At 45.6% G+C, this 21,983-nt stretch overlaps 5 protein-coding genes across 8 annotated transcripts in view; 1 reads left to right on the forward strand and 4 right to left on the reverse strand.

Moving 5' to 3' along the window:
- Window positions 1-982, reverse strand: part of LOC117587475 (neurogenic protein mastermind) — a 62,410-nt gene extending 61,428 nt beyond the window's left edge. The window contains exons 1-2 of the mRNA XM_034278252.1: window positions 705-982; window positions 83-210 (exon numbers count right to left, since the gene is read on the reverse strand). The gene's annotated coding sequence lies outside the window, so the exon portion shown is untranslated. The remainder of the gene's footprint in view (window positions 1-82; window positions 211-704) is intronic.
- Window positions 983-1,584: 602 nt separating this feature from the next.
- LOC117586559 (high mobility group protein 20A) lies at window positions 1,585-3,076 on the forward strand. Its single transcript, XM_034276761.1, has 2 exons — window positions 1,585-2,081; window positions 2,151-3,076. The coding sequence occupies exons 1-2, from the start codon at window positions 1,651-1,653 to the stop codon at window positions 2,914-2,916; spliced, it is 1,197 nt and encodes a 398-aa protein (XP_034132652.1). The 5' UTR covers window positions 1,585-1,650; the 3' UTR covers window positions 2,917-3,076.
- On the reverse strand, window positions 2,965-3,589 carry LOC117587412. The gene is made up of 2 exons (XM_034278112.1): window positions 3,428-3,589; window positions 2,965-3,369 (listed from the first exon to the last, which is right to left on the reverse strand). Exons 1-2 carry the CDS (start codon window positions 3,495-3,497, stop codon window positions 3,098-3,100), a joined length of 342 nt encoding a protein of 113 aa, XP_034134003.1. The 5' UTR covers window positions 3,498-3,589; the 3' UTR covers window positions 2,965-3,097.
- Window positions 3,590-4,452: 863 nt separating this feature from the next.
- Window positions 4,453-12,880, reverse strand: LOC117586364 (macoilin). Of its 2 annotated transcripts, none has more exons than XM_034276424.1 (11): window positions 12,744-12,880; window positions 9,643-10,008; window positions 8,650-8,794; window positions 8,460-8,586; window positions 8,256-8,382; window positions 7,430-8,193; window positions 6,617-6,982; window positions 6,445-6,549; window positions 5,709-6,382; window positions 5,450-5,642; window positions 4,453-5,388 (listed from the first exon to the last, which is right to left on the reverse strand). In XM_034276424.1, the coding sequence occupies exons 2-11, from the start codon at window positions 9,720-9,722 to the stop codon at window positions 4,757-4,759; spliced, it is 3,213 nt and encodes a 1,070-aa protein (XP_034132315.1). In that variant the 5' UTR covers window positions 9,723-10,008; window positions 12,744-12,880; the 3' UTR covers window positions 4,453-4,756. The 2 variants fall into 2 exon arrangements, with proteins under 2 accessions (XP_034132315.1, XP_034132390.1); XM_034276499.1 differs by having other exon boundaries at window positions 4,757-5,388; window positions 7,619-8,193.
- Window positions 12,881-14,208: 1,328 nt separating this feature from the next.
- Window positions 14,209-21,714, reverse strand: LOC117585990 (SR-related and CTD-associated factor 4). Of its 3 annotated transcripts, XM_034275851.1 has the most exons (10): window positions 21,528-21,710; window positions 20,623-21,225; window positions 20,152-20,430; window positions 19,862-20,014; window positions 19,675-19,791; window positions 18,351-18,681; window positions 16,975-17,712; window positions 16,418-16,900; window positions 16,013-16,345; window positions 14,209-15,774 (listed from the first exon to the last, which is right to left on the reverse strand). In XM_034275851.1, the coding sequence occupies exons 1-10, from the start codon at window positions 21,555-21,557 to the stop codon at window positions 14,789-14,791; spliced, it is 4,053 nt and encodes a 1,350-aa protein (XP_034131742.1). In that variant the 5' UTR covers window positions 21,558-21,710; the 3' UTR covers window positions 14,209-14,788. The 3 variants fall into 3 exon arrangements, with proteins under 3 accessions (XP_034131742.1, XP_034131822.1, XP_034131899.1); XM_034275931.1 differs by lacking the exon at window positions 20,152-20,430 and having other exon boundaries at window positions 14,215-15,774; window positions 21,528-21,708; XM_034276008.1 differs by lacking the exons at window positions 14,209-15,774; window positions 16,013-16,345; window positions 16,418-16,900; window positions 18,351-18,681 and having other exon boundaries at window positions 17,532-17,712; window positions 21,528-21,714.
- Window positions 21,715-21,983: the final 269 nt, after the last annotated feature.

Genomic DNA, 21,983 nt, shown 5'->3' on the forward strand with positions numbered 1-21,983 from the left:
AAAGAATGTGCACATTTTGATACCCTCTGCCATACCCTTCGCAGGGGGTATCGTTCTATAGCGATAAGAGATGCAAACTTACCCCAGCAGCTAGGCGATAATCCAATTTGATTTATTTACTGAATACAGTATTCCATTTGTTAGCTATTTGCTCGTAGTATTTCCACACAGATAATTGTTGTTCACTTTATGTTTTTATTTCATTTTGAACTGCATGATACAAAAATATGTAAGCCAAAATAACGATAAGAGAGATCAAGTCTCCCTAACACTCTTCGACAAGGTGTATTTTTTATTGCGTGAGGCATTCCACTCTACGGTAATTGCTTATTTTTATTCATTTAGGCACACTTTAGTGCCACAAGGAGAGCAAAAGAGACAATAGGCAAATGCCTCACCTTACATTCATACACCCTATGCCAGTCAATGTGTGTGTAAAAATCAAAACAAAACAAAAACACTGCAGGATAGAGAGGGAGAGAGCGAACATTGTGTTGGATTTTTAGTTTGCCTTTAGTGGCTTTTACTGTGGGCCCTGCAACATGTTGCATCTCATTTTTTGGCCGTAACGGTAAAGGCAAAACGCTGCTATTCGGGGGAGGGGAGCAAAAGCAAGAGAGCGGAAACAAAAAAAGACAAGCACACACACATACACGCACACACATTTACTGGCATGGGATATCGCCGGGGTTGGTTTCAATTACTTGTAAATAATATTAACAACACTATAAACAATCACTCAAGTAACTTTTGTTGTGAGTTATTTCTTGCAAGTCGCACAGCTAAACACAAGACAACTTATATTAAAGGCTGTGATTAAACATGTTCCACCGGAAGCACTTTTCATTATTATTTTTGTTTGTTACGAAAGTCACAAAAAACATCAGAGTCCGAAACAATATACGTTAATTATAAATATTTTATTTATATTTATTTCTGGCGGTATTTTCGTAATTTCCCGTTGTTGTTTTTACCGTGCCGACGCGTATGTGTTTTTTTTTTGTATTTTGTCCAGTATGACCGCGGGACAATTGATCAAATATACCGACAGACCCTCGGGAATATACCGAAATATACCCTTTCATTTAAAAAATATACTGTAAATACACCGTAAATATTTAAATATTTTCTTCGACTTTGATCTTCTGTTTAATATTATCAGCTTTCAGCTTTAAAACTTTATTTTTGATTGATTTGTTTTTGCATTAAGATTTCCAAAATTTCCTCAATTCGAAGATCTCTGGAAGATCCCTCCAAGGGACTAAATGTTGCTTGTTCCGTGCCAAATGTTGCGGAACAGTGCTGCTCACTTTTCACAGCATGTTGCTGGCCAATTGATTTTATGTTGCCAACTGTCAAATTCGCAGGTGGGGATGGAATAAAGACTCATTGTTGCGATGAAAATTCCCAGAGGAAGCAAGGGAGGTTTTTCGCTGCAAAATTGGTGTAATAAATTAATGCGGACTAGTCCTCAGATGCGCTCGAATTGCGCATCAAAATCGAGGAAAATTATTTAAGACTACGGTATATTTACTGTATAATTTAGTATATTTTTGAGGGTCTGACTGTATATTTTATCTATAGTTCCGCGGCTACACTGACCACAATTAATAATAACAAACAACCAAACAGAAAAAAGAGGAGACAGAAATGACCGAAACAGCTAAAGATGTACCAGATGAAGCCGAAGAATCGCCCGCAGCACAGCCCACAGCCTCAGAGTCGCTGGGTTCAGCCCCCATAGAAGCGCACAATGAGGAAGGAGAGAAGCTGCAGAAAACGCCCACTGGCAAAGGGAGTAAGAAAAATAAAAGCTCCAAGGCGGCGCAGTCGGTGTCCATTGCCGTGATGGACCCCGAGATAAAGAAACTCACTCAGCGCCGCATCAATGTGGCTGGAGCCCCCAAAATGCCACTGAATGGTTATGTGCGATTCATGAACGACAGACGAGAGGAACTGCGACGCGAGCAGCCGCAGCGGACGGCGCTGGAGCACACGAAGATTATTGGCGAAGAATGGCACCAGCTGCCGGAGGAGCGCAAGGTTCCGTACATGGAAGCGGCCGCCAAGGACAAGGCTTTGTAAGTTACGAGAGATTTACAGTGCACGTTGATTTTCTGATTGGGTTTGTCCCTTTTTGGTTTCCATAGGTACCAAGAGCAGATGCAGCTGTTCTTTAAGGATCATCCTGAAATTGTGGCCAAAGAGTTGGCTAAGGTGAAGAAAGCTAGCAAAGGGGACACTGCCTCGAAGGAGAAGACACCCAAAACGGCAGCCAATAACGATGTCAGCGTTGCCAAAGGAAAGAAGCCTAAAGCGAAGGCCACAACAGCAAAGAGGCGTGCAAGCGAGAACTCTCCCGACCCAGATGATGTGCCGCTATCCCAGGTAAAACGAACGCCCACTCCACCACCGCCGACACCACCTCAACAAGCACAAGCACCAGCTCCAACGCCAGCAGCAGTGGCAACCAGCATTGTCGTTGCACCGCGTGTCCTTCAGCCGGGGGAGATACCCATTTACACAAACGAGTTCATCGAGCACAATCGCAGCACGGAGAACGAGCTGCGAACGCTGCGCAAGACAAAGACGGATCTGGAGCAGCAGAACGCCGTGCTGGAGCAGCATGTCGACAACACCAAGGCTGGCTATGCCAAGGTGATGGGCGAGGTGGCCGAACTGAAGGAGGAGAACGTGCGTCTAGAGGCGTATGTGAAGGGTCTCCGCCAGAAGCTGGTTGCAGCCCTTAGCGGTGTGCCACTGCCTCCGCTGGAGCCGTCCGGTCCGACCGTAAGCAACATAGACAGGTACATGCACCACCTGGCCGGCCTCACTGGCCAACCGCACAACACCATGCTGCTCAAGGCGCGAGATGCTCTGCGCAAAGTGGATACTACCACGCTGCTCAAGTCCTAGTATCCCATCCTTTTTAGATGAAACGATTGTAGAGTGCAGTATTTTATAATTGCAATAGTCTTAGCAACCATCCACCACCACAGCCGTACCACCACATATGTATGAAGTATTATTGTAAGATGAATTTTGTATGCTTAATAAACCCGTGTGAAGCTTGTAATTGTGAGAGTGCGTTGCTCGTTTAGTCCTGGGATGTGTCACCTAAGCTATCTGCTGCGGAAAAGCTATCCGAGCCGCGTGGCGTTGTATACATGGCGTACCGCCTGGAGTAGCCCGACCCGGACTCGTTGCCAGGAGTCTTTCGGGTTGAGGGACTGCGTGGAACGCCACGACGCAGCAAGACACGGTTCACCATGAGAAACCCGGTTGCAAGCAAGGGTAACACCATGTAGGGGTTACAAATCAGACCAAAAATAAACAGACTGAAGGATATCATCCAATTGATAAGGGTTTCTGTGGGAACAGACAATAAAAACCGCACCATCTTTATCATCTTTTAAAAAAAACTCACGTTCAACCTGCCAAATGGTGGCCACCGTAGTGTAGATAGCCGTCGAGATTGCCACCAGCATGGCGTACATCTTGATTTATTATGTTTCGCCTTTTGCGTATTTCAAGCGAGAACTGTTGGAATTCTGTTGGCCAGACAGTTTTCCACTGGAATGGCTCACTATGTTACAAACAATGAAAAATTATAACAAAATCGAAAGTGATGTGTACTGGCTTCACGCAGCAAAAAAGGAAAGGGGTTGTTTCTTCTTTTATTGTTAAACAAAATAGTCGTCTCGTCGTTTCACTTCTTCGTTAATGAACTTAAGCGTTTTTCTTCTTAATGTTTCTTTCTCTTTTTTTTCGATTTGTTTCTTAGGAACAGCAAAAAAAGTTAAACAAAAATAAATTAAAACTTAAATAGAAAATAGTTTTGTTTGATAGTTGTTGTTGTTGTTGTTGGTTTGAAAAGTATTAAATTCTAAATTATAGCGTACATTTAGGGTTTTATAACAAAAAATAATTTAATGAGATAATAAATCAAAGGCGCAGACTTCATAAATATTCCATTGAGTCGGGGGGGAAGGTCAACGCTCGCCATCCCCCCATATCAAAGGCCATCACTTAGGTTCGTCCAACACTCTCACAGCGTTTGGTAAAAAAGAAAAAATACATGGTTCAGGGGCATCCATCCTAGTTATCATCAATTAAAAATACGAATCGCGATTTTCATGTTTGTTATTATTTTTAGAAATTTGTGTGTGTTTTTCTTATGCTTCCTCTTAAATGTGATTTAAGTTTTGTAATCATTTTGTTAAAGTAATCTTTTACTTTCCGTGTTTCAAGTGGGAGGAGGCAGAGACTCTCCCAAAGGTGTGTGTGTTCGTGAGTTGAGTGGGGGATATGACGTGGACAGAGCAACTGGCTCAAAGCAATGGCTTGACTAAGATAGGATCAGTGGCTCTTTAAAGTAAACCATTCAAGGATAATTTCAATTGGAATGCCAATTTGCGTGTGGGGTAAACGGTTAGGAATCTGCTCGTTCAAATGTGACCAATGTGGCGCGGCGATGTGTTCAATGTTGTGAAAGAAACTGCTTGCTTATTCTTCTTATTCTTATTACGGACATTCAGATATTTGCAGGCGAGCTGCCTCGGTTCGGTTTTAATCTTCGGTTGGGATCGCTTGTGTTCACAGGCCGAATGGATTGCTGCGACTGCTGCTGCCTTCGGCGGATTCTCCCTCCCTCATGTAAAATATAATCTCAGAGTTGTCGTCTTAGATGGAGATGCGAGGACGATGACGACGACGACGACACCGTCAAGGGCTGCTGCTGCTGCTTCTGCTGGCGTCAGGCATCCGTACCATTGGGGTTCATGCCCACAGGCGACACAACCATCATGTTGCCTGTCTTGGGCGTGTAAACGCTGGCATTGGGATCCAGTGTGGAGTTGCCATTGTTGCCGTTTCCATTGGCGGCAGCTGCATTGGCAGCAGCCACCTGCAGAGCAGCAGCCACACTCACCGGCACCATTTGCTGCTGGTTGCAGGGAGGAACCCCCTGTTGTTGTTGCTGCTGCTGCTGCTGCTGCAACTGTTGCTCATGCCTTTGCTGGAGATGCTGATGCTGTTGATGCTGCTGTTGCATCTGATTCCTTTGCTGCAGGTGCTGCTGATGCTGATTGCTTTGCTGCTGCTGGTGCTGCTGTTGTTGCTGTTGTTGCTGTTGCTGCTGCTGCATCTGATTCCTTTGCTGAAGATGCTGCTGATGCTGTTGATATTCCTGCGCTCCGCTCAGGCTGAGCATCGGCGATGACGGTCCTGGGCCCGACTGCAGCGGCGGTGTGTCATTCATGCGCAGAATGCTGCTGCCCGGTCCGTGGGGGCCTGTGTTCATGCACATGGTGTCCGGCATCACGGCCAGAAGTTGGGCAATCTTGGCCTTGAGATCGATGACCTCATCCTCCTTGGAGCGACGATGGTCTGAAGGCGAAAGCGTTGTTAAAACTCGAGCTGGAACAACTATCACAGCTTCACTACTCACTGTCAGATATTTCAATCTGGCGCTTGGCTGCACCCAGAGCCGAGAACAAGTCCAGCTTGACTCTCGTCTCTGCGGATAGATTCTTCTCCAGCGTAGAGTTCTTGTCCTGCATGGCAGCGAGGGCTTTCATGAGCATCTCGGCATCGGGCTGCGACGATTCGCGGTTGCGTACATTCACCTCCAGCATGCGATACTACAAAAATGGAATTAATTAAATACCCTCTGACGTAGGGTACAAGAATGAGAAATTCCTGCATACCTCTTGCTCGTATTTGAGTCCATGCTCGACGGCCAGTTGCTTGGTCTCCTCCGTTTGCTTGAGGTCGCACCGCAATCGCTTCAGCTCATCATCCATTTGCTGGCGCCGTTGCTTGCACTGGGTGCTGCACTCGGGACGAGCAGCCTTCTCCTCGGCTGCCTTGCGTGCCTTTTTCTCGTTGGCCAACTGGGCCTCAAGCGATTGCTTCTGCCTCCGCTCCTCGTTGAGTCGCCGCTCCACTGTCTGAAGATTGAGAGCGTCCGCATGCCGCACATTGTTCAGCTCCTGGACGCGCTTTTCGAGCTCCTCGCATTCCTTCTGCTTCGCCTGCAGACTGGACTTGCTGGTCAGATTGGTGTCCAGCTTCTGGCGCAGTTCGTTCTCGATTTGCTTCATGTGGCTTATTTCTGCGCGATATTTCTTCACATCGGCTTCCAGCTTGAGACACGTCTCGCATATTTTGGACACCACTTTGCTGGCCATGTGCGCAATGGCATTGCTCGATGTGGAACTGGCCGACGAGGATACGGAGCTGGCATCGTTATTGTTGTTATTGCTGGCTGAGTTCTCCTTCTCCTTGTCCTTGTCCTTCTCTTTTTGCTGGTGAGCAACCTGCTGTTGCTGGTTGTGATTGTCCTTGGTCGCATTATCCTTCTTGCCACGATTACGACGACCTACAAAGGTATCAGTGTGATTAGTTAAAGGACTTGGATTAGCCTATTGCCACTCAGCATACCCTTGGGGGCCTTCTCAATCTGCGGTGCTGGCTCCACGCTTGCCGCCTCCTCCGCCTCGGCGTGAAGGGCATTCCCATTGGGCATCACGTTGTTGGCCTTTTTATCTGCGATTATGCATAAAGAGAAATCAGCATGGGTTTTCCCCACACATGCTAATGCAGCAGTACTCACCGTGCTTGTCCTTTCCCCCCTGTGGCTGTTGTTGTTGATAGTTGGTGCTACTATCCCAGTCTGACTTCTCCTTATCCTTATCCTTACTATTATTACTTGATGGGGCTGTTGCTGATGCAGCTGCTGCTCCTGCTGCTGCTCCTGCTCCTGTTGCAGCACTGCTGCCATCGACCTGGTGATAATTGTTGTTGGTGCTGCTGCTGCTGCTGCTATTTTTACCCCCATGCCGCTGCTGCTGACCATTGTTGTGCTCATTATCACCAGCGTCACCCTTATTCCGATGCTTATCCTTGTCCGTGCTGCGTCGATTGTTCCTTGAACCACCGCCGCCACCTCCACCACCACCAGCGTGACCATTGGAGGTTGCTGCAAGTGTATATTTAGAAAGGTTAGTATACATTTATTTATACATTGATTATTAAGCTTGATATCAAACATAATTGCGTTTTATTGATTTTTTGAATGGGGTGAACTTGAGCTTTGGGGGCTTCTATGAGTGTTGTGGTCCCTATACGCATTGGTTCCCTCCCATAGAGGTTCTTTCGGTTAGGCGGAAAGATGTGAAGAATGAAGAAGATGAAGATTTCGATATGCCGACTGGTTGCTGTGGGTTAGTTAGTTGACACTTAGTGGGTGAGTTCAGTCTCAATTGGTTACATTACTCTTGATGGATTCGTAAGTACATGCGCATACACAAACAAACAAACGGAAATATTACTGGAACTGGTACTGGTACTGTTACTGATACATAGATTAATGTGTGTGTTGCCGTAGTGAGGAGGGACGGCTGAAAGCAGCGTAAAGTATTATTACCACCACAACAACCATCGGCATCAGTGTAAGCAGAGGAGCTAGTAGAAGAAGTACAAATAGAAGATGGGGATGCTGCTGCTGCTGCTGCTGCATCTCCCGATTCTTGATGCTGTGTCCCCGCCAAGCTTGCTGTCGTTGCAGCCGCGATGTAGTTGTATGAAACAGGAGTGGTAGAAGTAGTTGCTGCACCTGTGGTTGTTGTCGTCGATGATTGCTTGCCCCCTGTCGACGCAGAGGAGGAGGACGAGGGTATGGATGATGACGCCGCCGTGGAGGCCCCTGCCCCTGCAGAGGCTGACGATGGCGACGACGCCGTTGTGCTATTGTTGTTGTCAGTCGTGCTGTTATCCTTGCTGCTGCTGTTGTTATTATTGTTGTTGTGATGGTGATGATTATGGTGATTGCTATTGCTTGAACTGCTGCTGGCGCCGGCGCCGCCGCTGTGATGATGCTCATGATGGTTTTGTGCTTGGGTTGCAGTTGCCAAAATGCCGTTGGGATGCCCCGCGGCCGATGCGGCTGCAGCTGCAGCTAGTGCCGCCGTTGTGACCGACCCATTGGCGACCACAATTGTGCTCGAAGATGCCGTGGCTCCAGACGCATTTGCCGCCTCATCGGTGGCCTCCTCGGCAGGCAGAGCCTGCTGCAGGAGCTGCATGTAGAACTCGTTCTCCTTGGCCACCTCGCGTTGCTTGCGCTGACGCATGCGGTAGCCCACGTAGCTTTTAAAGCCGAATCCAAGCGTGACAACCGGATAGCCAATGCTGTAAGAGTTACAGGTTTGAAAACATGTGATCTAATGGCATCATCCACCTTCGAGGCTCACCAATGCGCCGCGAACGGCCTGCAGAGATCCAAGTGCGGCATGTGGCGACTGTCTTTCCATCGAATGCCCACCTCGAGGTAGACAAACAACATCCAGAGTATGATGGTCGGCAAACAGATACCCTTATCTGCAAGAAACGAGTAAATATTTAACTGCCTGTCCGCTCTTCCATAGATCCACCAAGTGATGGCCGGTATGACGTACCTGTATGCCAGACGTACTGCACCCAGACGTATGTGCTGGCCGCAAAGAGCAGCCAGTGAACGGGTATGAAAAATAAGCAGACCAGATCCGATGTTATCGCAATACAAACGAATAGCACGGAGAATGCCTGCAAAATAGTAAGAGCACATTAACATGATCATAGTGTCTGCCATCCCGTCTATCTACTTACCAGGCCCTTGTACTTGAAGGAATCGTGCACGGAGCGCAGGAGCAGCCAGAATGGCCACAAGAACTCAAAACGGAACATGAACATGAAATCGGCCACCATAACAATGGCCCACAGTATTAGAAATTTCATGTACAAAACAGTCGTGCTATGGAAACGGGGATACAATAAATAATTAAAATATTGATAATTATCAAATAGTACTAGGATGGAGAGCTCGATCTCCTCAAGATTCGATTCACAACGTTACAGACGGTAAACCGTGATGGCAGTGTTGACATTCTATAGAAAGCAAAAATATCGAAAATGATCAAAGTAAATTCTTAGGGTAGCGCTTTTATTTGTGGAAGGTATTTGGATATATGATTAAAAGAGAAAAATCACATGCTTTACTAATTATGTTAAGAATTTTAGCGGCGTTTTTATTGCCATCTTATAAATGGCTAAAATGTCCACGGATCGCTGCTACTTTTGCAAGTCCTTTCCAAAAGCAGCCGAGTTGGCATCACTGTTCTCCAACTGCACACATTAATTGACATTCCATCAATCACTCAATAGAAGTTGTGAAATGGGATAAGCACTAGGCGGGCGTCGAATGACGAAGCAGAAGAGCGAACAGGAGACGGACAGCGCCAAAAACAAGTAGCGCCCAAATACAATACAAATGCATATACACACGTGTGTATATACATACATACGTTCATGTATGCATAACATCATAAAACAACGGCAATAAAGCGAAATCAAAAAGTAAACAAACATATAAATAATCAAAAAGAGAAGAGAGCAAAAAAGAACGCGCTCACGAACGGACAAGCACACACTCTCGTTTATTGGCTGTGGATAAAAAAATTCTAAATTGTGTTTGCTTTTTGCGCCTCCGAATATATTTTGTGGTGGCGCCATACCAATAATATCACACTAATAAAACATTTTAATTTAAAATTTTTGTTTTATCGCACCATGAGGACAATTCGCACAATTCTGAACACTCACCTGCCGTACATGCCCTCTGTGATTTTGTTGCGTTTCATCGGACGCCGCAATTTCCCACAGTCTGCATTGCGTCGCTTCATTTTTGTGGTTCGATTCTATAACTGCAGTCGTAAATTGTATATTATTGCTCTCTAGATTCGCTTTTTCTCTTTCCTTATTCTTTTATCAATTTATAATATTTAATCGAACGGATTTTTAGCTCCACTTTTCACTTAATTATTGGATTTTAGCCGCTGGGTTCGCTTTAATTGTAGCTGGTGCTGCCACTGGTGCTGCTGTTGCTGCCGGCGTGACGGCATTTCATTACATCTCGTGCGTATGACAAACACAATTTTTTACCTCCTGCTGAGTGGCGGCTTCTATATACTGCAAACATCAAGAGGAAGAAAGAGAGAGATGAGTGATAAGAGAGGAGGGAATAGCGAGGAGACCGATAATGTTAACATTGAATTCCCAGAGGAACCGCAAAGTTGCCCAAGTGATGGCCCGACTGTTATTTAAATGTTTTCCTCTAACACACATTTAAATACAAATTTACATTTGTATATGCAATAAAATACTATTTTTAACCATGTTATTTTGTTGATTGCATTTTCGCTTTGTTGTGCCTGGCTGGCTAATGGCAAGTGTAGGCGGGTGAAATGCGGTCAGACCGTTTACATTATATATAAATAGAGTTAACTAAATTTAAAATATATAAGTTCTACATTAATCTGTGCAGATTAGCCAGATAGCAATTCCCGATCTTACACTTTTCAGAACTCGAATTACCCTTTCTTTAACAGGACATATATAAGAGTGGCTCACCCTATATAAATGCACCTTGAAAATTCAGCATGCATTCTGTTATATTTCTCTGTTAAAACAGACAGAAACATGTACATATAAGATATGCCGTTGCTTTTTGGGATGCTGCTGCTTCTTGAAATATTTGGCATTCAACTTTAACCATACATCTACCCCGAGCATTTGAAATTCGTTCTTCCCCTTCTTCATTCAATTTCATAATTATGGATAAATAATAAAAAGCGCGACTTGTCTGGAACTTAATCATTCAATGATAAATAGTTGCACATAAGAAAATGGCAACTTATAGTGTGTGTGTAAATATATTTGAGAAGGGATACTATTAAATTTGTAATTTTTTAGATTTTATGTTTTCAATAGACTATAGTCAATGTCAGACACTGCAGACACCGCGCTCACACGCCCGCACAAGTAAACAAATCAATGCAGTGACGGATTTAAGAGCGAAGAGTTTGAGTTGACAGACGTAACAGTGATGGAAGTAGAAGGGGGAGAACCATCATACATAATGGGCACGTTTCTCAACATGTGGATGTGGATGCTGCCCGTAAAGTAGCTAGTGGAACGTGGAGCCAGAGCATAGCACACACAAACACACACACGAACGCTGTTGCGCCAATACATGCTTAGAAATTGAACTGCGACTGCGCCAGGCCCATCGCATAGCAGAGGCAGCTCAATCGGAAGCGGAACTATGCAGATTTCAAGGAAGCAGAGCAGTAGAATCAGAGATTCAGAACTGTTCTGTGGCTGTGTGTATGTATACGGTCGGAAAACGTTTATAAATAGCATCCAAAAGTGGAGCGCATCTACATAGACACACATACAGAGAGCAGCGGAAGCTCCGCTTACCGATGACGTCGGGCGCCTCTGTTGCTGTCTTGATTATCCTGTGACGAATGGACAAGACCCAGACACCAGGCCATCACTCGGGCACCTGTGTGTATGCATGTCCGCCATTTTTTGGAGGAACTTTAAACGGGACCTGAAATAATTGGGTCCAAAAGGAATTTGGTTAGCCATCTGAGGGCCAACGGGAAAGGTGTCTAGCCAGCCTTTGTTTTTAAGTGTTAATCACTTAATCGAAAAACAGTTAATATTTAATCAAATTTGAATCAAAATCATCGACCATTTGGTGTGCAGAGCTCAGTGTCGTACAAAGTGCATTTTGCCAAATTACTTTTAATGCGTACAACAAAATCAAACATGCACAGTCACACCATTACACTGCCTTCTTAGTAAGTGCATGTGTTTAGTAGATTTACAGCTGTTCGTCGCGCGCGCTTCGCATTTAGAAACGAATTCTGCAACTACAACAAGAAGAGGAGCACGAAGCGAAAAGGCTAAGGAACTCTGATAAAATGCCATACGACCCGCTGTATACAATTTTCTGGCTGCTTTTTTGCATAACGCGTACGATGGAGAGGGGGATCTGATCTGATAAACGCTGCTCCAAAATGGTTTGCGGTTTACTTTTACGTTATTTACGGACCACTAAAGAATAATGACTTAATATGGGTACAATTTAAGTACGAGTCGAAAAGTATTCATTGATGATGATGCCGGTTTCTCGATCACCTTCGTATTCCAAAAATAGCGCCTGGAATAAACCAAAACATTTCTGTGTAGCTTCACTTTAATGTGCGTGTCTGTGTGTGTGTATGCTTGAGCAAAAGCGAGCGAAAACTTGCTTCTGGGGTGGGGGTTATGTGGATGGGGGTGAGCTTTCGAACAGCATCCACAATGGAAGAGGTAGGGGAAAAGGAGAAGGTTGCCAGGAAAGGAAACAAGGATATGCTGATGTCTCTGCTAACAGCGGCAGCGGTTACGTTCGCTCTTTCCATCGCATGCATGTGTGTCCTAGTGTGTGTGCTTTTGCTTGTGGGAGCACTGGTGGAGAGCAGAGCTGCTGTTGGTTTGTTGGCGGCTGGCACACGCACAGGGACACCTATGTATTTTTTTTCACACTCCTCACCTACACAAACACACACTTATACTTGCTCAAATCATTGCAAAAATTACACACGTTTTTCAGCCTTCTTTTGCTACTCTTTGCTCTTTCATCCACATTTTTCGATAATTTCACTAAGCGCTTCACACGTTCTAATGTTCAATTTATTTACTTTTAAATGGATATTTTATACAATTTGCACATTTCCCACAACTGCGCTGTGTTGAGTGTATGTGTGCTCATACTTTTGAGTTCCTTTGCTTACGTTTGTGTATGCGTTCTAGTGAATTCTTTGGTAGCCGAAAAATATTTTTAACACTTGGTTAACTGCGCCGATGCTTACATTGAATTAGCATAACATTATATTAGGTTTATATTGTTGTGGTTATATTCCTGGGTATTAATATGTTGTAGTTTATATTTTTTGTATTTTTTAACACGAACTCTCGAACAGTGTGACCGCGGAATTATCGATCAAATACACCAATATACCCTCGGAAATAAACCAAGATATACCTTCTAATTTTAAGAATATACCGAAAATATACCGTAATCTTAAATCATATTCCTCGATGTTGATGTTCTATTTAATATTACTAGCGAATAAGTAGTTTCAGCTCTAGAACTATAACTTTATCTGATTTATCAATCAGTTTTCCACAAGATTGGCTAGATTTCACGACTTCCTTCTATTGTAGTATGTCCAAACTAAAAAGGTTTACTAACAAAAATATCATAAAACGTTACGTGAGTGGGAATGGAATGTTACGTTTTGACAATTTGTTGCTTGTCAACTGGAAGGTATGGTATAGTATGGGCATTTGAATACCCTAATGCCATAAATGAATATTAAAATTGCATTTTCAAAGCTGCTCTCAAACATTGTTCATGACTTTTTCTTAGACTGACATGTTTTTAATATGTATATATCGATCAAGATACATTCTCGATGTCTGTAATCTGCAAAATATCGTTATTTCATTTCCAATACCCTACGTAAAAGAGAAACTCCTCGAGGGACGTTTAAATAACATGGGTATGGGAGTGTGGATACCCTATATTTTTGAATAAACCATAAAAAAATGGTATTAAATAGACTTCTGAAATTCATTAAATATACCTGGTATACTCTAAATATACAATTAACTCAATTTCAAAGTCAAAAGATCCTTAAATGGTCACCCTGTGTGACCGCGGATTAGTCGATCAAATATAACGACTGACCCGAAAATATACCGAAACATACCGTTCCATTTTCAAAATAGAAGAATAAAAATCACATTCTTCGATTTTGTTTGAAAATTACTAGCACCCCAAGACTCGCAGCACTGTGCCTATAACTTTATCCGCTCGATGGATCAATTGTCTTTGGGCGACACATAAAGCATAAAATCCCACATCGCGCTACTAGATTTCCGATCATGCGGCTATGGGCCATCACTTTTACGACACCTTGCATAGGTCTTACATTTTTCCATAATTTCTGAGTATTTTCTTGTTTTCCACTAGTTTTATTAATCTTATTCAATGCACCAATCCAGAAAGTCGTCAACAAAAAGTTTGGTTACTCAATAAAAAATTAAAAATAAATTGAACATTGCATTTTGCATAACTAGAGATGTGAAGAGCATAGCTGAATCTGAGTTTTGCTAGTATCGATAGTCTTGCGCTTAACAGTGCTCTGCTAGGCAGGCTGTTAATTTTTTAACGCGATAACACGATTTGTATGACAACACTTTACCTCTCGAGAACGGGTGGGAAAATAAACCACATTATTGAATTGTAATTAATTTTTCGACACTTGATAATACATTTTTTGTTGTATTTAATAGTTTTGATATATAATATAATTGTATTTGAATTGTACACAATTATGTACCTAGAATCTGCGCGTTATAAACAATCCGAGTGTTAAATAGACCCTTAAAACTAAATACATAACAAAATTATAAACACTTCAAGTTATCTGCGATTGCCGATTTGTTTCCGCTTCTGCGTTGTTCTGTCAATATCTTTCCTGCCCTTTGCGTCCGTCCAAACTCTCACATTCTCTCCTGCTTTTACTAATTATTTTCTATATCCGTCTGTGAATTTAGTCCACGTAGTCATCCTGCCCTCCAGTCCATGCGGAGTTTCTTCCTATTGTATTCCTATTGTACGAGTAGAGTGTGATTCACCAAACCAAAAATTCTTTGCTGGCGCTCAGCTTAAAGTACGTGAAATGCCACGAAATCTCAGGTTTTAAAGATTGAAATGGGTTCGTATGTATGGGATTATACACATGTGTGGGGTTACTCGGTAAAGAAAATCATAAGTTACAATTTTCTTGAGGGAAGTTCAATTAGAATTAATCCAATAATCCATTTGTTTCTGCTGCTCTGCCGTTATCTATGCTTCAGCCTCGACAGCCACTGCTGCTTGTTCGCCACCTGACTGCACCGTCAATGGAGCTTCTGTCTGTGTTGCCTCCATTTGTGGGGCTTCTTCTTGAGTTTCCTGAGCGGGAGCTGGTGCTGGAGGGGATTCGTCTTTGGGCCCAGCCTCCGTGCGAATAAATTCAGGGATCTGTGGAACAGCTACTTCTGCTTCTGCAGCTGCCTCCACTCTGCTTTCGGGCTCAGCGGGCGCTGCGGCTGGGACTGGTGCTGAGGGTGGTGGCAGCTCATCGTAGAGAGGCGTGCAGGCGGGTGAAGCATCTGTTTGTTTTTGTGCCGGCATCTCGCTCGACACTTCTGCTGGCCTCGCGAAATCCTCCACCGGTGACCGAGAGCCTGTAGTTTGCTCTTCAGTAGCTGGGGTGTCCTCCGGGGCACCTCGCCCGGCCTTAGCTGCCTGCTCCGCCTCCATTCTCGCCTCATAGTCCTGGAGCTCACGGTCCCAGTCCTCCTCCGTGTCTGCCCCACCAGCAGTCGCTGTGGCTGTGGCTGGCGTTGGCACTGACAATGAATTGCTAGATGCAGCCGTCTCCGGATGCTTTTCCTTGGTTTCCGGCTCCGATATGGGCTTGCTGCTTGCTTCATCCGTGGAACTTATCGAATGGCGACTACTGTCATCACGCGAGCTGCGTCTATTTCCAAAGCCTGGACGGTCACGTTCTTCTCTCGGTCCACGTCCGCCACGTGCATTGTTGCCGCGGCGCTCGTCAGGATTGTCGCCTGCTCGGTCTCCACGGAAGCGATTACCGCCAGGACCTCCAGGACCGGCGCGTCGCTTGTTGAAATTGTTGCCGCCTTCCTCCTCATCGTCGCTCCAGCGTCCTCGGCCGCCGACACCTCCTCCTCCCATTCCACGGCCCACAGCACCACCGCCTGCACCACCAGGGCCTCCGCGTCCCCGTTGATTATCATTGAAGGGGTTCCTAGGATTGAAGAAGCCTGCAAATAACGGAATTGATAATGAACAACATCTACTGAGGCCTATAGAAACTCATCCAACTCTTCTCTTGCTCTGTTTATATTTCTGTACATAAAACATTTCCCCACTCCTAATACAAAAATCAATCAAGGTCAATCGAATGCCGACGATGTCTTGAATTGGGCTGCCATTGAACACATCTTGAATATCTTGAGTCTTGAGTTTTGCGTGAGTCCCTTATTGATTCTTGCATCTCACCTGGTCCCTGTCCCTGTTGTCGTCCACCGGGTGCACCGCAGGGGCCACCCACACCAACGGAAACGGCACCGGCACCGCCCTGGTTGCGCATGAACATGGGTCCCACGGCGCCGCCATTACCAGCATTGTTGGGATTGGGATTTGGTCCACCCATGCGCTGATTGAAGGCCGCCGGCGGGGGTATACGCATCTGCATCAAGCTGGTGGGCTGATTGAATCGGCTGTTGTTCATGTTGGGCGAGAAGAAGTCTCCGCCTGGTCCTCCGCCTCCATTCAGGTTCCCACTGCGTGGCCCCATTCCACGTGGACCTGGTCCTCCGCGATTATCAAAGTCTTCAAAATAGAGGTGGAAATAAAAGTCAAGTAAAATTCGTAATCATGCTTATTGTGCGAGCTGTTACTTACCCACGCCCATAAAGTCTGGTCTTTGCATTCCATGCTCTAGGGGATTCAGGTTGAGCCGAGCTCGCGCCTCATTGAATGCGGCATTTGGTCCAGCCCCAGGTCCAGGTCCACCGCCATTTTCGGCTCTCCAGCGTTCGGCAGCCTCGGCCACGTCATCACGTCCCCCCCAACGTGAGCCGCCGCCGCCTCCGGGGCCACGGGAACGCTCCCGCTCCCGCTGGAACATCTCGTTGGCCGCGGCAGCCACCACCGCCTCCACATTGTTTGGATTGGACATGGGGGGATTGAAGCTGGCCTGCTGCTGGGGCGGCATAGGGGGCGGGGCATCCTCCAGTTCCATTTCAATGTCCATTTGATCGTCGCTTATGTTGCCACTGCTGCCCGAGGTTGGGGCGCCGCCTGCCATGGGAGGAGGCACTGCACCGGGCGGCGGGAAGGGGCCTCCGGGAGGCATACCAATTGGATGAGGAGGTCCACCCATGCCTGTAACACAAAACAAAGAACGGATTCCGATTGAGATTAACTCTCGACACAGAGAGGTATAGGATAAATCGTACCTGGAAAGCCGGGCGGCATCATTCCTGGGGGCATCATCATTGGTGGCGGCATGTTTGTAGTGGGCATCATCATCGGTGGTGGCATATTTGTCGGTGGCATCATCATTGGTGGCGGCATTCCTATCCCCATGGGCGGAGCCATCGGATATTGTCCCCTCACCATGCCCATGAGTGCGGGCGGAGGCGGTGCGCCAGGACCGTGTGGTGGTGGACCAACTGGACCCACTGGCGGCGGCTGCGTTGTATCGATGCCGAACATAATTCCTGGTGGTGGCCCTGGCACAGCCCCCGTAGCGGTCTCTGGTGTGGACGCCGAATTCTTCTCCTTGCCGACATTTTTGGCCTGATTGATCTTCTGCTTGATCCAGCTGGGCATGGTGTCCTCGTCGAACATGCCGCCCTCCTCGAGGGTGTCGAGATCCGTCTCAGGACTCAGCTTGTTCCAGGGTATATACGTGACGCCCAGCTCCAGGTCCCAAAAGTCCTTCCACTCCTTGCTCTTCACCCCCTTGCCGGCGGCCCATGAGATGGTTATGGCCCTGCCCTGTAGCTTGTGATTCTTCAGCGCTTGCATCGCCTTGTGAGCATCCTGGCGACGATTCATCACAATGAAAGCGCATCCGCGTGGCACAATCTGATCGATGCTCACTATGTCACCGTACTCCCCAAAGGTGTCCGACAGCTCTTCCTGATAGACTAGCTTGGACAGATGACCCACCCACAAGGTGGTGCTGCAAACTGTAAGATAAACGATATCGCGTATGAATATATATTTACATGTTTATATGTATGTATATAGATCGGTTCTATCAAAAAGTAGGCGTGTGTAGGTGGAGGAGCCCCCAAGCTCGTTGAGCGGTGCGTGTCGTCAGTTGAATCTTTAGTTTTTCCAATCAATTTACAACCACATATTAGTTGGATTCATAATGTATCCAGTGGCTAATATATATGCCTTTAAGCACTGTCTTTTATATATCTTATTAGTTAAGAATGGTATCATATCATATCATATGGAATGTGTAAAATCTTTAAAAACATTGCTCGAAAACGCATGACAGGGGGGATGGATCTAGGAGTGGGTCTAGGGTTTCAGTAGTCTTAAAATATGCCAGAGATCAAAGTGCAAGAATCACTAAAGCTAAAACACACACACACACGTCAACACGAGCCAAGGAGCTGCAGGAAAATAGAGGAGAGAACTATTTCGGATTAGCAGACACAAAAAAGAAGAAAAAAAGCAGTGAACAAAATGAAAATTGAGGAAACACTACAACAAATCATGTCCAAAAACAGTCTCCAGCGAACGAACTTTTTCCAGGAGAAAAGAAACGTTTTTGGGAACTGTTTTTGGTCAATGTTCATGACGACATATTTACCACTGAGGTGATCCTTCTTAATATCGGGCAGCCCCTTCTTGCGTCGCTCACGCTCGTGCTCTCGGTCACGCTCCTTGTCCCGATTGTTGCGATCCATGCGATCACGATCCCTTGATCCTCGTCGTCGACTGGAACGGGGTGAACGACTGCGCGAACGGGATCCGCGGCGACGTCGATCGTTGCCATTGCCGCCACCGCCTCCACCGCCGCCGCCTCCTGTGCCACGTCCGCGTGGGGAGCGAGTTCGACTGCGACTGTTCCTCCGGCTACGCTTGTATCTCTCCCGGTCAGGCGTTGGACTACGCGAATCGGCCCCATCCAGATTGATCACCTATTGGAGTCGGGAGTGTTGGCAAGAAATTTGAGAGAATTGATTTTGTGATATAAAAACGTTAACATTTGCGTAAGCGTAAAAGGAGAAAGGTTGGGATGAGGCGGGCAGGAATGGAGGAGATTAGTAGAGGGAATCTATGAAGAGGAAGATTCGGGGACGAAAGAGGACTACAGAGAGACGAGAAGAAAACAATAAAAAATAGATATATATATATATAAACTGCATTCTCTGGCGTGTGTTGACGTGTGGTTCGACGATTCTTAACATTTTCGTTTGTCCTGTTTTGGCATTTTCGAGCAAGTTTTTTGATTCTTTGGTTTTGAATGGTTTTTTTGGTACATATTTAGGAGCACTTACCAAACGTTGTTATAGCATCGGGTACGGGGGGGTTGTTCCGCCGGACAAAATATTTCTTTAAAAACCTTACCTTTGGCTTCTCTTCTCTTTCATTTTTTGTCATACAACATAAATCTTTAATCTTTAAATCAACTATTGCAACTGTGGCTTAGGTTTTCGAATAATTTTCAATGATTTATCAAAAAGTATCTACACTTGTGGCTCAATAATGCCCCTCATGGGTGCAACCAATTGTTGAGCCACATTGTAGTAGTAAAGTTATTGCTTAAAAGAGTTGAATTGTATCCCAGCTATAGCTATAGTTAGATTAGATTTTAAATTCGAAACATTTCTAGACCACTCGCTTTGGTTATAACAACATTTTGGGCGTACTTCATGTGTGTGTTTTGATTTATTTTGGACAAACTCAGACCCAACTGCACGTCAGCACAGTCCACCCCGTTACGCTCTGGGGAGTGTTTGTGTATGTCTTCGCGACAGGAACAACAACAACATCAGGTGTTGGATGGGCGACTCGTTTATGCTTTCGACCCACACAGTGCGCACAATGAGCGGGCGCGAGGGGATCAAAAGAATACACGAGGCCGAAACAAACAACTAAGATAGATAAGAAGATTGATAGATTCGGTATACCTCAATCGACTGCTGCTCCGAGATGAACTCCACGTCCTTGTTCATATCCTGCCCATCACTGTGATTGAGGTTCATGCCCATGCCCATACCCATGCCAGGGGGCATGCCAGCAGTGCCCTAGAGATTGAATTGTCTTGCTTAGTCAGTCATATTACAGATTACCAGGGACATCACAACGATAATATACCTTCAGGACGTTCTGCAAATGCTGTTGCAGGGCATCATCCTGGTAGCGCATCTTTTGGTTCTCCTCCTGTTGCTTGAACTTCTGGAAATTCTGTAGAGTTTGCAGCTGCCGCAGCACATTCGGATCATTGAGCAGCTGCTTCAGATTGTTGTTCTGCAAAGGACAGACCAGGGATTAGGCAAGAGTATCTCAGGGAAGGGGCATCAGGGCAGGGCGTGAAAAACTAAAACTAAACAGAAACTAAAAACTAAACAAAAGCGAAATGAGATCGAGTGGGGTTCGGGCCATACGTCTAGCAAATTGGATGATGTCGGGGGCGAGTCGTCGCCCATGCAGTGATGGTGATGATGATGATGATGATCATCGGCCATCATTCGCTGCATATTGTCCTCCTCATCGTCCATGATCGAGCGCACATCGTAGTCGATCTCATGCGAGCTCTTGCTGTATTTGTGATGATGCGACTTGCTCGACGATCCCGACTGACGCTTCATATAATGCTGTTCCGAGTGATGACGCTTTGAGCTGCTGCTGCTGACACCGCCACCGTAGGATTTCTCATGACCCATCTGGGTGTTGCAAGGACGAAAGATGTTGGTTAGCACAAGACATGAAGCAAGAGACAGCGAACAACAGAGATTGAAAGAGATTGTGAGTTAGTATGCGTAAAGGGATACACAATATCACTTTGATTAGTGTGGATGTTTTGAGTGGGTGGAGTCGGGTCGTTCCAAGCCCAACCATTCGGACAACCAACTCACCGATAAATCGGGCACCCCGCCCATCTTGTCGTCTCCCTGGCCACTGTTCATACTCAGGTCCATTTGGCTCAAGCCAGAGGTGTTAAGTCCATTCGGCCCGCTGGAGATATCGGCCAGGCTTAGCGCTCCACTGCTGCTGGGACCAGGCCCCACATTTCCACCGGGTCCGCCGCCACCGCCCATCTGCATTTGCATTTGCATTTGATGGTAGATGGGGTGATTGGGATCGGCCAGATCGAAGATGGGCTGGATGACGTCCGACTTGAAGACGTTGTTCTTCTGCCAGAGATTGAGAACGCGGATGATGCGACTTTTGTCCTCGGGAGCGCATCGGAAGAGATTGGCAAAGGTCTCTGTGAGGTTGCGCTGGAAGCGGGGGGCGAATAGATCCTTCTCGGGCCCGTACTGGTGGCGCGATTGACGCACAATTGAATCGATAACATACAGGCCCGGTACCTTGTACTCTGGCTTGCACTTCAGTATGAATTTCTCCACACTCTGGACGACATGCTTATAGAACTTGATGGCTCGCATTGCCGACTTGGTAATTGCGGCCATCTTAGCCTTGGAAATGGGCGGTCGGCTGTCATAGAGTCCGGAGAGCTGGAACGGAAAGGAAGAACAAGTGGGCATGGGCATGTGGTTATCGCAATCGTAAACGGCAAGGGCAACATGCAACCCTGGGCGGTGCTGCGCTGCGCTTGTATGAAAAAAATTTGGGGCATTGGCTAGAAATAACTATTTGTTGTATATAAACATATTCACTGTAACATTTGCATCTGATCAGTGGTTTGACGTTGTATAACCACCACACCATAACACGCTCCAAACAATTTGCGTACTTTTCAGTGAGTCGAGTCTCCACACGCAATCAGCAAGCGGCGGCTCCGCAGCCTCGGACTTACCTCATTGTTGAAAGCCACAACAGTTTCCATGTTCAATTGTTGGTTTCACACACTTCGAACACGCACTAATTTCAATATTGCATACTTTCGCAAGTATTCCAAGACTTTTACAACTCTTTTTAATCTGTTTTTAGACTTTTCTGCCTTTTCCACTTTTTACACAAAGCGTGAAAAAAATGGCTGCCCGTAGGGATGTTAGATATATATTGATGACAGATATATCATAATATCGATATTTGCTCAAAGGTTGACAATATATTTTGTAACTGATATATGTCAGAACTGGCATATGCATTTAAATAATGCATTTTAATTTTATAAATTACGGGAAAACGAGACCATTTTTGTGTTGCTTTTTATGCTTTCAAATCAAATATCTGAAACTTTTAATTTTACTTATCGATACACAGGGATATCGGTATTCTCGACGTCTTAGTTTAAGTTTTTTTGAGTGCG

This window comes from Drosophila guanche, unplaced genomic scaffold (assembly GCF_900245975.1).
Source record: "Drosophila guanche unplaced genomic scaffold, DGUA_6, whole genome shotgun sequence".
Lineage (NCBI taxonomy): Eukaryota > Metazoa > Arthropoda > Insecta > Diptera > Drosophilidae > Drosophila > Drosophila guanche.

Excerpts from the sequence above, each read along its gene's own strand:
- LOC117586559 (XM_034276761.1), top strand. The coding sequence starts at position 1,651 with ATGACCGAAACAGCTAAAGATGTACCAGATGAAGCCGAAGAATCGCCC. Across the intron at positions 2,082-2,150 it reads GCCGCCAAGGACAAGGCTTT|GTACCAAGAGCAGATGCAGC; the intron begins GTAAGTTACGAG and ends TGGTTTCCATAG.
- LOC117587412 (XM_034278112.1), bottom strand. The coding sequence starts at position 3,497 with ATGTACGCCATGCTGGTGGCAATCTCGACGGCTATCTACACTACGGTG. Across the intron at positions 3,370-3,427 it reads CACCATTTGGCAGGTTGAAC|AAACCCTTATCAATTGGATG; the intron begins GTGAGTTTTTTT and ends CTGTTCCCACAG.
- LOC117586364 (XM_034276424.1), bottom strand. The coding sequence starts at position 9,722 with ATGAAGCGACGCAATGCAGACTGTGGGAAATTGCGGCGTCCGATGAAA. Across the intron at positions 6,983-7,429 it reads TGCCGATGGTTGTTGTGGTG|CAACCTCCAATGGTCACGCT; the intron begins GTAATAATACTT and ends ATACACTTGCAG. Across the intron at positions 6,550-6,616 it reads GGGGGGAAAGGACAAGCACG|ATAAAAAGGCCAACAACGTG; the intron begins GTGAGTACTGCT and ends GCATAATCGCAG.
- LOC117585990 (XM_034275851.1), bottom strand. The coding sequence starts at position 21,557 with ATGGAAACTGTTGTGGCTTTCAACAATGAG. Across the intron at positions 16,346-16,417 it reads ACCAGACTTTATGGGCGTGG|ACTTTGATAATCGCGGAGGA; the intron begins GTAAGTAACAGC and ends TCTATTTTGAAG. Across the intron at positions 15,775-16,012 it reads ACAACAGGGACAGGGACCAG|GCTTCTTCAATCCTAGGAAC; the intron begins GTGAGATGCAAG and ends CGTTATTTGCAG.